The sequence below is a fragment of the Saccopteryx leptura genome, chromosome 5, assembly GCF_036850995.1.
Source record: "Saccopteryx leptura isolate mSacLep1 chromosome 5, mSacLep1_pri_phased_curated, whole genome shotgun sequence".
Classification (NCBI taxonomy): Eukaryota; Metazoa; Chordata; class Mammalia; order Chiroptera; family Emballonuridae; genus Saccopteryx; species Saccopteryx leptura.
In genome coordinates this window covers 173,199,918-173,212,878 of record NC_089507.1, presented here as the reverse complement: position 1 = coordinate 173,212,878, position 12,961 = coordinate 173,199,918, and the positions used below count along the sequence as shown (strand labels likewise).

The following is a 12,961-nucleotide window of genomic DNA, read 5'->3' as shown; positions in this document are numbered from 1 at the left end:
CCGCCTCCGGCCCCCGGCGGCCCCCGCACGTGAGGCCTGCCCACCTCCGCCGCCTCCGACCCCCGGCGGCTCCCGCACGTGAGGCCTGCCCACCTCCGCCGCCTCCGACCCCCGGCGGCTCCCGCACGTGAGGCCTGCCCACCTCCGCCGCTTCCGGCCCCCGGCGGCCCCCGCACGTGAGGCCTGCCCACCTCCGCCGCTTCCGGCCCCCGGCGGCTCCCACACACGCGAGGCCTGCCCACCTCCGCCGCCTCCGACCCCCGGCGGCCCCCGCACGTGAGGCCTGCCCACCTCCGCCGCCTCCGGCCCCCGGCGGCTCCCGCACGTGAGGCCTGCCCACCTCCGCCGCCTCCGGCCCCCGGCGGCTCCCGCACGTGAGGCCTGCCCACCTCCGCCGCTTCCGGCCCCCGGTAGCTCCCACACATGCCAATCTCCTGTTACCAAAGGGAGGCAGCCTCCTGGTGCACGCTTCTCATGGCGACTGAGCATTGAAACAATATTACTTTTCACTACGGGTCAATTTAGAGAAAGTGTTGAGCAAATAACGGAAGAGCGGCACACAAGTGTGGACGGGAGGCAGGTGGCTCAGGGACACACCTGGCAGAGTGCCCCTGACAGCAGGAGGACCACTCGGCAGGCAGCAGTGCAGCGCAGGATCCTGAGTGTCCAGGTCACAACAGGCCAGGCCAGTGTGGCCACTGTACACCTGGCATTACAACACTCAGGTGACCCTGCCCCTTCCCAGACCCACCTGCTTAGAAACCAACAGACTTGGGAACAAAGTGTATCCTCGACAAAGAAGACAATTCTGATCACTGCTCTGCATTCCCCACCACATGTCGCCGTGCACTGGGAACCACAGGTCAAACGCCTCTAGAAAGAGTCCCAGAGCAGCAAGAGAGCTCACTCCAGGCACACTCTGACCTGCCAGCGTAGCTGTAAGCTGGCCAGGGTGCTGTGCATGCGCATGTGCGAGGAGACGCCTTGAGCAGGGCAGGGCATTTCATCCTAAGTCCTGTGTAACAGGGCTGCCAGAGTTACCATGGGCAGAGCAGCGACCTCCCCAAGCTCAGTTGTAACCAAAGAGCTCAGGGCTGCCTGCGGATGAGTGTCCTTAAAGGACAGCAGAGCCAGAAAATCTCAGAAATAGGACCTTAGTCTTAACAGGCATGCCACTCAGCCTGACCAGGCGGTGGCACAGTCGGACTGGGATGCAGAGGACCCAGGTTCGAGACCCCAAGGTCGCCAGCTTGAGCACGGGCTCATCTGGTTTGAGCAAAAGCCCACCAGCTTGAACCCAAGGTCGCTGGCTCCAGCAAGGGGCTACTTGGTCTGCTGAAGGCTCGCAGTCAAGGCACATATGAGAAAGCAATCAATGAACAACTAAGGTGTTACAACGGGCAATGAAATACTAATGATTGATACTTCTCATCTCTCTCCATTCCTGTCTGTCTGTCCTTGTCTATCCCTCTCTCTAACTAACTGTCTCTGTAAATAAATAAAAAAACAAAAACAGCCATGCCACTCAGCCCCCTCACCTAAAATCTGCACTTGAAAGAGAAAACCAACAGCTTCCCCCATAAACACTCTGCCACCCCTCCTCCAGAGGCTGTTCTTCTTACAGAGGTGCTGTGATGGGAGTGAGACCAGAGACCCAAGGAGTTCCTTCTGTGGCACTCACCTTCTCCTTTGATGCTGTGGGGATAGCCAATGACAGCGGTCTCCGGCACTGCAGGGTGGCTAGCCTGCACAGAACAGGAAAGGCAAAATATGTGGGAGGTGGAACACCCTGACTGCAAATCACAGCTCCCAATCTGAAGTCAATACGGCCTGTAATCACCATCGCATCCTCGACCTCTGCGGTCCCCAGCCTGTGGCCACTGATGTTGATGACGTCGTCCATCCGCCCTGTGATCTGGTAATAGCCTTCCTTGGTTCGGTAAGCCCCGTCTCCAGTGAAGTAGTAACCTGCGGCAAAGCAAGGGAGCTCAGACCCAGTACTCCAAACCAGGACCTAGCAGGCTCTAGTCCTTCCTTAACGGACACAATGGGAGTCTGTCCCAACCTCACTCTCCACAAGAAAGCTCTGAAGCCCTGCACTGCTGACATCCTGCCTGCTGCCTTCCCTGAGCCTGTCTTGGGGACACTCTCGAGACGTGCTACTTGGCTGTGTGCCAGGGAAAGAGCGGGGCTCTGAAGGAGCAGAACGCAATAGAGACAGCAAAGGTCTTGGGAGGAGAAGACATACGAGGAACACACTCAAGCTTCTCAAAACGTGAGTTTCATTTACAGGCTTGAGATGGAAGATTACGGGTTCCAACAGGTACACTGCCTGTGCAAACTTCCAACCCACTAACGCAAAGGCAAACTGGGAAAAGAAGTAAGCCAGAAAGAAACTTTCAGCCATTGTGACAGTCTTCCAAGGTGGTTTCTTCACTCTTCTTTTCTAATAACGGAAAGAGTACACAGCATGGGCCATGCGCTCAGTGCTCTGTGTGCTCTTCACTTAACCCTTAACTGAAAACATCAATGAAGGCTCCTGAGGTGACTCTTTCCCCATTTCAGACATAACATCAGGGAGGCAAAGGGGGAGGGGAGAGGACTCAGACTCATCCCTCCAAAGTGCCTGTTCTTAATCGGTACTACACTCACAACTACTATTACTGTGGAGACGTTCTGAGGACAGGGCTCCAGCAGTGTGTGGAAAGGCAGGACACAACCTACAGTAGCCATCTCACCTGGATAAGCCTTGAAGTAGGCTTCCATGAACCTCTGGTGGTCTCCGTAGATGGTCCTGGCGATGCCCGGCCAGGCCTGGGAAATGCACAGAGCCCCAGAGACATTGCCACCTTCCATGACCTTCCCCTGCAGACCGGGAAGACAAGCATGTGAGGATAGGCACGGATTCTGGTTCAGACGCAAACAACGGAATCAGCACCATTCTCCTAACTGCTTGGCTTGAGGCAGAAACATGACAAGTGTGCTCTGAAGGAAGTGTCCAAGCTTTCTCCTCTGTAAAGAACACAGCGGCCTGCTGAGAGGGCTTCTGAGAACCTGGGCTTGCCCCACATGCCAACTTTAGCCACTGTGTCTCTAAGAGGGGACTCTGCACTGCACGCTGCACGAGGACACAGGCACCTTCCGCCGCCTACCAGACCCTGGTGTGTGTGACATTGGTGAGTGGATGATGGAGGCCAGGAAGGCAGAAAGAAGCACCAGGGGGTTCAGCGGGGTACACATGGAGGGGGGAGTCACCTCTGGGGGGCCCTTACCCACCTTCTCGTCCATGAGAGCTAGGACAATGCCAAAGAAGGGCCTCATTGCCATGGCTGGGAGGATTTCCGCCCCTTCTTCCGAGGGCCGCGGTGCAATGCAGATGCCCCCCGTCTCTGTGGGGGTGACAGGGCAGAAACGCCAATGGGCCAGGGGCTAGTGGCGTGCTTGTCCAGGCCACGCCATTGAGAATCTGGGATAGACACACTGGCTGCTGCCCTCACGGAGTGGGAGGTGGGTGGACCTGCCCACTTGGGGCATGGAAATGGCCCCCACTTTCACAAGGACTTGTCTCTGAGGCAAAACCAGTCTCCTCCACTGTGGAGTGGGGGCAGGGCCCGGGGACAGGGCTCAGTCCCGGGCGCCAGGGCCTCGCAGCCTGGCAGGCGCTACCTCTCCTGCTCCAGCCCTGCTTGTCTGGCCCCCGCGTCAGCGGGAAGGGGGCACCCACTTGCACAGAGGATGAGGGAGAAGCACCCCAGTCCACAGATCAAGCAACAGAAAGACACCCACACATTCTGTTTTCACATTATTTCTGTCAGCCTTCATGAAAATACTCCATGAGACTCAGCAGTAATCTTAGTCCTGTACCCCCCAAGTGGATGAGGACGAGCCATTAGGGACGTCCCACCTCTGGCTTCCAGGACGACAAGACCCCAGTTACCGCAGTGGTGCTCTCTTGCTCCAAACATCCTAGTAAGTCAGATACCCAAGAAGAGGGAGCAGAGCTAAACCAAACACCACAGGAACTCCTTTGCCCACTAAAATTCAGACTTAAACTTACAGTCCCATAAACAACAGGGCTCACCCTCATCACACGGACTTGCATTCAGACAGCGGCCCTATGAGGAACATGAGCACTCACGTGAGTGCTCAACGACATGTTGGAGGGTGGACAACATGCTCTAGTGACATCATTTCATTCCTTCCTCATCCGGGGCCTGGAGGGACCACTCTCATTTTACAGGTGAGGAAACCAAGGCTCAGGGAACTCGCTGCGGAGCCAGGCTCTGCCTCGGAGCTCCACACCAGGCTTCCCACAAGCACGTCTGCTGAGGGCCGAGGCATTTGCAGTGCGGGATCACAGCCTCATGTCTGAGCCCCACACGTGGCGCTGAGCTGTGTGTGCTCAGGGCGCTGGCGTGAGAGCACGGCTGCTGCAGGAGGGGCCCACCTGTGAGCCCGGTGCCCTGACCCCACCTCCTGGGAGGTGCTCTCACCTGTCTGCCACCAGGTGTCCACCAGGGTGCATCTGCGGTCCCCCACCACATTGTGGAGCCACTCCCAGGCCTCCCGGTTGATTGGTTCTCCCACTAAACAACACATGAAAGAAGAAAAAATACTAAGAGACTTCAATATACATGAAACCAAAAGGAGCAGATTGTTAAGAGGAAACTGCTATATAATTTTCCTGAAGGGCGTAAAAGGAGGTTTGAAAAAGCAATGAGATCTGTCGCGTTATGGACGGCAAAGAAATACAAATAATAATGAGATAGTTTCACCACTGGAGGGTCAAAAATTAAAAAATGGACAGGAATGTAGGAAAAAGACTACCACATGCATTGTAGGAATGTAACTTAGGACCGCAATTCTAGGGAACAACTTGGGTATTTCTCTTAATATTTAAAAGTGCATACACCCTACACAACTACTTTGGTTAACTCTTTGGGGAAGGTTACGCTAAAGTTAATATAAATTTATGTTATTACTCAAAAATGTCACTCCTGGCACACACCCCATAAAAATGAGGGCCTCCGTCCATTGAAAATGGGACACGTACAAGAATGTTCACGGTGGCCGAAAACTAAAACACTATCCACCAAGAGTGGAATGAAGAAATAAAGTGGTGTATTCATGCAGTAAAATATTACACAGTGTGAAACGGAGTATAAGCCACCAGGATGCCCATCAGGGACAAAGCAAATGCAGCAGGCACAAGAGAATGCAGGCAGCACAAACCCATGTATATGAAGCCCAAGAACAAGCAAATCAACCCATGCTGAGAGCAGCCATATCTGAGGGCTCCGGACCAGGGACTGAAAATGTCTATGGCTTGATCTGAGTGTGGTAATATATATAAGTAGTTCTCAAGCTGAACCTAACATCTGTGCACTTCACTGTATTTTACACCTCAATAGAAAATGGAAAAGTGCTTATACCCTATGACTCTACTGCTGATTCTCAGTGTCTACCTGCTGTGGCCTGAATGTATATGTATGCCTCCCACATTTATGTTGAAATCCTAACACAATGATACAACACTAATGAAACACCCACACCAGACTAGCATTCAGCCAGAACTTGCAGGTTTAGACATAAACCTGTTGCTAAAATACTAAAATACTCTTTTGCTGGTTGGCTCTTGCTCAGGACCACCCAGAATGCAGCAGTGAACCAAGGCCTGCCCTGACTGGGGTCTTCCATGCTGGTCAGGTGGACGGTTGGGTGGTATATTGCCGCTGCACTCACGCATGCCCACAGGAGGCAGGGAAGATGCCCCTGTAGCTCTAAACCGCCAACAGCCCCAACAACCAACCACAGGAACATGACTACCAGGACCACAGCAACACACACAGGAGCGTGTGAGCAAGTTGTCAAACAAAGTGGCGGAACCATATGGAAAGCTCTGCCTATTGCTAAGTTAAAATAAACACATTATAATAATACAGTGTGATCACATTCATGATAAAGAAACCGCCTCCATGCTGAGCTGAGTCTTTGCACAGGAATGTACCTTTGGAGAACGTACTAGAAGGCAGGCACGCAGCAGGTCCCCTGGAGCAGCACTCAGGGAGGACATCAGCTTTCGCCACAAGTCACCAAGTTTAGCGTTTTACAATTATATTGTACCTATGTGCTACTTAAAAAACTGAAAGTTAAAAAATTTCTTTTGAGAAATATTTATCTTGGGGTAGAAGTCTGGAGCGACCCGGATTTTGCTGACAGGCAAGATTAAAAGAAGTCAGCACAGCCAAAGCCTGCAGTGCTGTGAGGGCCAATCCAGTGCCTAGAACGGCCCTGAGCTATGAGCACAGCCAGAGCTCGGCACCGAGCTGGCCCTGCCCAGGTACAAAGCACACAGTTCACCCGACAGCCAAAAGCCCAAGGTCCAGAGCAGCCAAGGCAATCCCAAGCAGCAGCACAGAGACAGGCCTGCAGGAGGGTCAGGGTACTGGAGTAGGGGGAGCAGCAGGCCCTGTAGGCAAGGGGGGCAGGGCAGACCAGGGCCCCAAGTCCTGCACCAGCACTGCACACCCTCATCCTGACAAATGACAGGGACACAGCATCGCTGAGCTCCCTCTTCCACAGACAAAGCTGGCAGAAAGACATCCCGTGAAAAACCACCAAGCAGATCTGTGTGTTCAGCAAGGAGCACGGAGGGCCTCCCGCCTGGTGTTCCCTCCTGACCACACCTGACAACACGTGTCGGGGCAGAAACGAAACACATCAGGAAAAGCAGGGAGAACAGGCAGGGCTCCCCAGGACCCTCTGAACTAACCCCATCTCACCTGTCCCAAAAGCTTTCCTGTGACTTGGCAGCTTCTATCAAGACTAAAAATGGAGATAACCTTTGATCTCACAACCACCTGCCAGGAAACAGATGAAGTGAGAGCAGTGCAGCACAGAATGACATTTATCACCATGCAGCATCACGGGAGTGCTCTGTGAACAGCAGCTGGCCTCCACGGGGCAACCGCCAGAGAAAGGGCTCAGGCCCCACCTTCTGCAGCTGGTAAGGATTCACAGTAAGGACAGACAAAGCCCGTGACAAAGATGGGCACAGAGAGCATCTGGAATGCTGTGCGCCAAACTGTTAATGGCTGTGGGCTCTGGGCAGAGACTGACAGGCCTCCGCTTCCTGTTCGACGCAGCCTGGCCTTGTCTGACGTCAGCACAGACATGGCCATGTAACTTTCATGATGAAAACATTCAGAGCCTGCAGTGGCTTGGATGGACAACATGCACCCCCTCTCGGGCTGCAGGGCGGTGCTCACCTGACCCCAGAGTCCGCAGGGATGAGCGGTCATACTTCCTCACCCAGCTGTCTCCATATTTCAGCAACAGCCGGAAAGCCGTCGGTGCACCATAGAACTGATTGATCTTCAACCTCTGCACCGTCTCCCAATACCGACCTACGGACAAGCCCCAATTCAGTTAGTCTCACAGCCTGCCAGACAGCGTCTACTTTATTTTTATTTTTTTTAATTTTTTTACAGAGACAGAGAGTCAGAGAGAGGGATAGATAGGGACAGACAGACGGGAACGGAGAGAGATGAGAAGCATCAATCATCAGTTTTTCGTTGCGACACCTTAGTTGTTCATTGATTGCTTTCTCATATGTGCCTTGACCGTGGGCCTTCAGCAGACTGAGTAACCCCTTGCTCAAGCCAGCGACCTTGGGTCCAAGCTGGTGAGCTTTTGCTCAAACCAGATGAGCCCGCGCTCAAGCTGGCGACCTCGGGGTCTCGAACCTGGGTCTTCTGCATCCCAGTCTGCTCTATCCACTGCACCACCACCTGGTCAGGCGACAGCGTCTACTTTAACCTAATTATCAATCAGTCAACAATACTGGACGCTGGATACATGCAAATACCTGCACTGTTTACAAAAACAGAACTCAACACCCATCACGAACTGGGCAGGGACACCTCTGGGAAGGGGTTCCCTGTGCCAGCCATCCCCCGGCACACCCCCCTTCAGGCTGGCTCTGGACAGTTACACCCACGTAGTGTACCCCGAATGACACAGTGAAGCAATCAGTTAGAAAGATGTTACTGCAAATTTAAAAATAACCCATGTAGGCCCTGGCCGGGTAGCTTGGTTGGACCATGGTCCCAATACTTCAAGGTTGTGGGTTCAATCCCTGGTCAGGGCACATACAAGATTCAACCAATGAATGCATAAATACGTGGAACAACAAATCCATGAATCCATGTTTCTCTCAAATCAATAAATAAATAAAACTATTTTAGCCTGACCAGGTGGTGGCACAGTGGATAGAGCATCAACCTGGGATGCTGAGGACCCAGGTTCGAAACTCCAAGGTTGCCGGCTTGAGCATGGGATCATAGACATGACCCCATGGTCGCTGGCTTGAGCCCAAAGGTTGCTGGCTTGAGCAAGGGGTCTCTGGCTCAGCTGAAGTGCCCTGGTCAAGGCACATACGAAAAAGCAATCAATGAACAACTAACGTGCCACAACAAGCTGATGCTTCTCATCTCTCTCCCTTCCAATCTGTCTGTCCCTCTCTCTCTTTCTCACTAAAACAAAATAATAATAAATAACCCATGTAGCATTAAATAGAACTTACATTCAGTTGCACTTAAATGGTCTCTGAAGTGGTGACACATGTAGACAGGCCACAAACATATGTGTCCCAGGGAGCAGGGAGACTACCTGGCATGCATTCACCTCATTTCCCAGAAACCCTCCACCCTCAACTCACCACCACTGCTCTACAGACAGGAAGCTGTGGTTCAAGAGGTTGAAGTGGCCGTACCTGAGACATGGCTCTTAATCCCTAGCTATGCCCCGTGCCCCCTACCTATTCTTCCTAAAGAGCATCCAGTGCTACCAGGAGGCTGGAGAGGAGCAAGGGGAGGTGACAGGGACGTCCCACACACATAGCTGTGAGTGCTGTGGGATGCTTGGGCAAGAGCTGCCTGGCAGGGCCACCACCACTGGAGTACACTAAAATAAATACTTGGGGACACTGTGCTGTGTGGGAGGAAGATCCCATCTTCCAAGTGAAATCAATTCCTGGAGGTGGTTCCAGGCTACACATGACTCATCTTACGGAACAGGTAGCAGGCTGCAGAAAACCCCCTCCATCTGGGGACCAGAGGAAGCTGACAGTTGGCCTGGGCTTTGAGGAAGGTCTGGATCTGGTCAGGTTTCCACAGAGGTAAGAGGGACAGGGCTCAGGGGGAGGCCCGAGGCAGGTAGTTTAAGCTGAAGCCTGGAGTGGTCCTGAGATGGCTTCAAGTACCAAGTTAGAGCCTCTTCTGTCATTCATCCAATCTCCCTGTGGCTGAGGCCTAGCTCTGGCCCACCTGGCAGGGCCCATGGCTCAGCAACTACGCCATGGGACCACGCACCACAGCCAGGCCAAAGTGAAGGCCTCTACTCCCCGCTCCTGTGAACCTTTCCTCCTTCCTCAAGCTCCCCCCAAAGGACCCTATTTGAGTTCCAGGCCTCACCAGCATCAGGGTAAACTGGGGTACTCTCAAAAAGGACACTGGTTGCTCCATTGCAGAGGGGCCCATACACCACATAGCTGTGTCCAGTGATCCAGCCGATGTCAGCCACACAGCCGAAGACGTCGCCTGGCCGGTAGTCAAACACAAGCTGCAGAAACAGGACAGGCTGTCAGAAGCCTATGAACCCACATTCACACATGTCACTAAGCGTGTTCTATAACAGCCGCTCCACTGGCTGACAGTGGAGTTGGAGTAAGGGAAAAGACAAGAGTTACTGGTACAAGCAATAACACGGACTCTCCAGAACACAGCGAAAGAATCCAGACCTCAGAATGGTGAGCCCCAGCTCCACAGCGCTAATCTGTACGCGGAGATCACACTAGGGATCTTGCTGGGGGCTGAAGATGCCCCATGCGCACATGTACGCACAGGCAACACTTTATCTAGTGGTACGTATAAGGGCATCTTTCTGCATTAAGTTGTATCAGTGTTTTTCAACTGCCAGTCCACCAGAAATTTCATGCCAACCCACAAAAGTGCTAACCACCTTCACGTAGTAACAAAATTTCTGGCAGACTGGCACCGGTCCACGGACTGGTGGTTGAAGAACACTCAGTTATGCCACAATTTTTTAAATCCCTTAAAAACTTTAAAAATATATATTAAAGTAAAAAAGATCAAGAAAAGCATTATCAGCTTCTAAGCACCTGAGAGGAGAGATGGGTGTCTCCCTCATCCTTACCAATGGGTCCGGCCTGAGCCTGGTCCCATTTCGGATCTAACGCCCTTCTCAGGAAACGCAAAAGAGAGGGATGAATGGCCAGGTGCTGCAACAAAGTTCAAGCAGATGGAAGGGACAGAGGGAAACCGATAGCTTATAAAAGGCTTAAAAGACATATAAAAAAAAGCCAGGGGCAAAAGTAAGCTATAGGACCTATGTTTGCACATCAGGTGACAGCTAGAGAAAGAAAAACACACGATGGTGAAGCTGCAGAAGTCAGAATGTGGGAGCCTAATGGGCACAGAAGAGGCCCGAGGCAGGGAGGATACCACTACCCAGGTTGGTGCCCAAGCCCTGCTTGGATGGGCCTGGGCTTTCTAGTCACCTGGCCAGACAGTTCCCTTTCCTGCTGGCACCTGCCGGAACGGAGTTTTGCCTTTTGCAACGGAGAAAGTCTGGTCCACACAGAGTATATCAAAACCCAATCCCACCTGGAAAGAGTCAGCTAGTTTCCAAGGGAACCATGTTAAACTGCAATCCACCCCCCCCCATTTAAGTGAGAAGATGTCTAAATTTATTTATTGAAATTAAAAAAAAACATGTCATAGCATTTGCTTTATAAACCCTAAAGATGGCTCACTGTAATATAATTCCCAGGTACTAAATTTAAGTTTCTTTATAAAAGTAAATGCTTTTACTTTTAAAATATGGTTCCATTAAGCAGGATCTAGAGATCACAATACTTTTAGGGGCCCCAAAAAACAGTTTATATTCTTTTAAAGTCATAAGAAAATAAAATGATCTTTTAAGTAAAAGAAAATGTTTTAATATATAATACTAATAAAGTCATCCTTATACCAATGCCATTGCAAAATATAATTCTTAACATTTTTTTTTTAATAGAGGAAGGGGCCCAGAGGCCAAAATGTCCAGGGCCAGAGCATCAGATGTGGCCCTGCCTGTGAGCGCATCAGGCAGGGCCATGAGCACCTGGTTCCTGCAGGCCTTCAAGCCAACGCACAACACAGGCGTGGGTGCAAAGGGATAAAGACCAGCAGTGAGACCCCGGCTTGGGGTCTGGACTCCTTCAGCAAGGACAGGAACATGGCACCCCTACCAACACACTCCACTGCACTAGTGGCACAACCCACAGCAGCCCTGCTCCTGAGAGTGCTGAGGAAAAGCAGGAACCCTCACACCCACAGGCACTGCTTTACAGCAGCAGGAGCACTAGCCCTAAATCCAGCCCCATCTAGCCCTCTGCCCATTTCCACCAGGGAGGCGAAAACCTCCCACCCTCGACCCACAGCCAAGGTCGTACCCGGTGCGTCACGGCCGAGTACAGCAGGTAGCCCGCCTGGGTGTGCACGAGGCCTTTGGGCATCCCGGTGCTCCCGGAGGTATACAGCAGGAACAGCATGTCCTCACTGCCCATGCTCTCTGGGGCACACACAGGGTCCTCCTTGGCCATTTCCTGTAAGGGAGAAGACAAAAACACCCCCCTCAGGACAGTGAGCCTCTCCCCTCCATTTGGCCTCCCTGAGAACACTTCTCCCCGGCTGCTGCCAGGCCTGGCAGCCTGGAGAGAGTGCACGTTCTCTGGCCTGCCCACATTCAATTCCAGATGCAGAGAACACCTAAGGGGATTAGTCTAGTTCAGGGGTTGGGAACCTATGGCTCACGAGCCAGATGTGGCTTTTCTGATGGCTGTATCGGGCTCACAGACAAATCTTTAATAAAAAAAATAATAACGTTAAAAATATAAAACATTCTCATGTATTACAATTCATTCATTTCCTACCGCTCATGTTCATGGTTGCAGGTGGCTGGAGCCAATCACAGCTGTCCTCTGGGACAACACCAAATTTTTACTGGATAGCGCATAACATACATGGGTCGTTGTATGGCTCTCACGGAATTACATTTTAAAATATGCGGTGTTCATGGCTCTCTCAGCCAAAAAGGTTCCTGACCCCTGGTCTAGCCATTTGTTACATTAATTGTTTCACTATTTTTGTGGTATTTGAGCTCCATCTTCCCAACCAGGATGAAAGCCCTTCAAATACCACAGGGGAACGGGGAACCCTAGACACCCCTGGGGGTCCCAGATTCAAAACCACAATCTGACAAGACCCAGACCCAGTTAACCCAGTAATAACCTCTCCTCCTCAAACAGTACCTGCTCGAGGGGGATATCCAGATGCCCCATGTGGACCTTGTTGTCTGTCCTGTGGGCCACCAGGACATGCCGGACGGTTGGGCAGAGCTTCACAGCTTCATCCACTATCTTCTTCAGCTCCACCACGCGCCCTCCCCGCAGTACTTGGTTGAAGGTGATAACTACCTTGCACTTTGCTAACAGAGAATAAACATTTCTGATTAGTTTCTTCCCCACCTTGACCCTCACAGCCCACAATGGCAGCCACACATTCCAGGCATAGGAAGGTCGAACATCAAGTAAAAGGGTCAACCAAAAAGTGAAGGATGAGCCTACTTTGCAATCTTTGTGCAGAACACAGAAGTGCCAGACCTTTTCTCAGGTCTGAAGAGCAGCAGGAAGAAACTGGAGATAAGTAACTCTGAACTCTTCCAGCCTTCCACCATCCTTTCCTACCTGCCCTGGAGGCTTTCCCAGGTGAGAGGCCTTCACAATGACCCCTGCCACAGCCGCCAGAAGGCAGAGGCCAAGCACCAATGTGTTCTGTGTGGCCCCTGCTCCATCCAGGGCCAAACTGCTGAAGACCAGAGGCCACAGCCCAGGTGGATG

At 52.2% G+C, this 12,961-nt stretch overlaps 1 protein-coding gene across 1 annotated transcript in view; it reads right to left on the bottom strand.

Moving 5' to 3' along the window:
- The window catches only part of ACSS1 (acyl-CoA synthetase short chain family member 1), a 66,151-nt gene that overhangs the window by 6,757 nt on the left and 46,433 nt on the right, over positions 1–12,961 (bottom strand). Inside the window, exons 4-12 of the mRNA XM_066386951.1 lie at positions 12,374–12,549; positions 11,516–11,668; positions 9,474–9,621; positions 7,269–7,406; positions 4,494–4,586; positions 3,277–3,389; positions 2,739–2,865; positions 1,841–1,968; positions 1,682–1,745 (exon numbers count right to left, since the gene is read on the bottom strand). Of these exons, the coding sequence (XP_066243048.1) occupies positions 1,682–1,745; positions 1,841–1,968; positions 2,739–2,865; positions 3,277–3,389; positions 4,494–4,586; positions 7,269–7,406; positions 9,474–9,621; positions 11,516–11,668; positions 12,374–12,549 (1,140 nt within the window). The remainder of the gene's footprint in view (positions 1–1,681; positions 1,746–1,840; positions 1,969–2,738; positions 2,866–3,276; positions 3,390–4,493; positions 4,587–7,268; positions 7,407–9,473; positions 9,622–11,515; positions 11,669–12,373; positions 12,550–12,961) is intronic.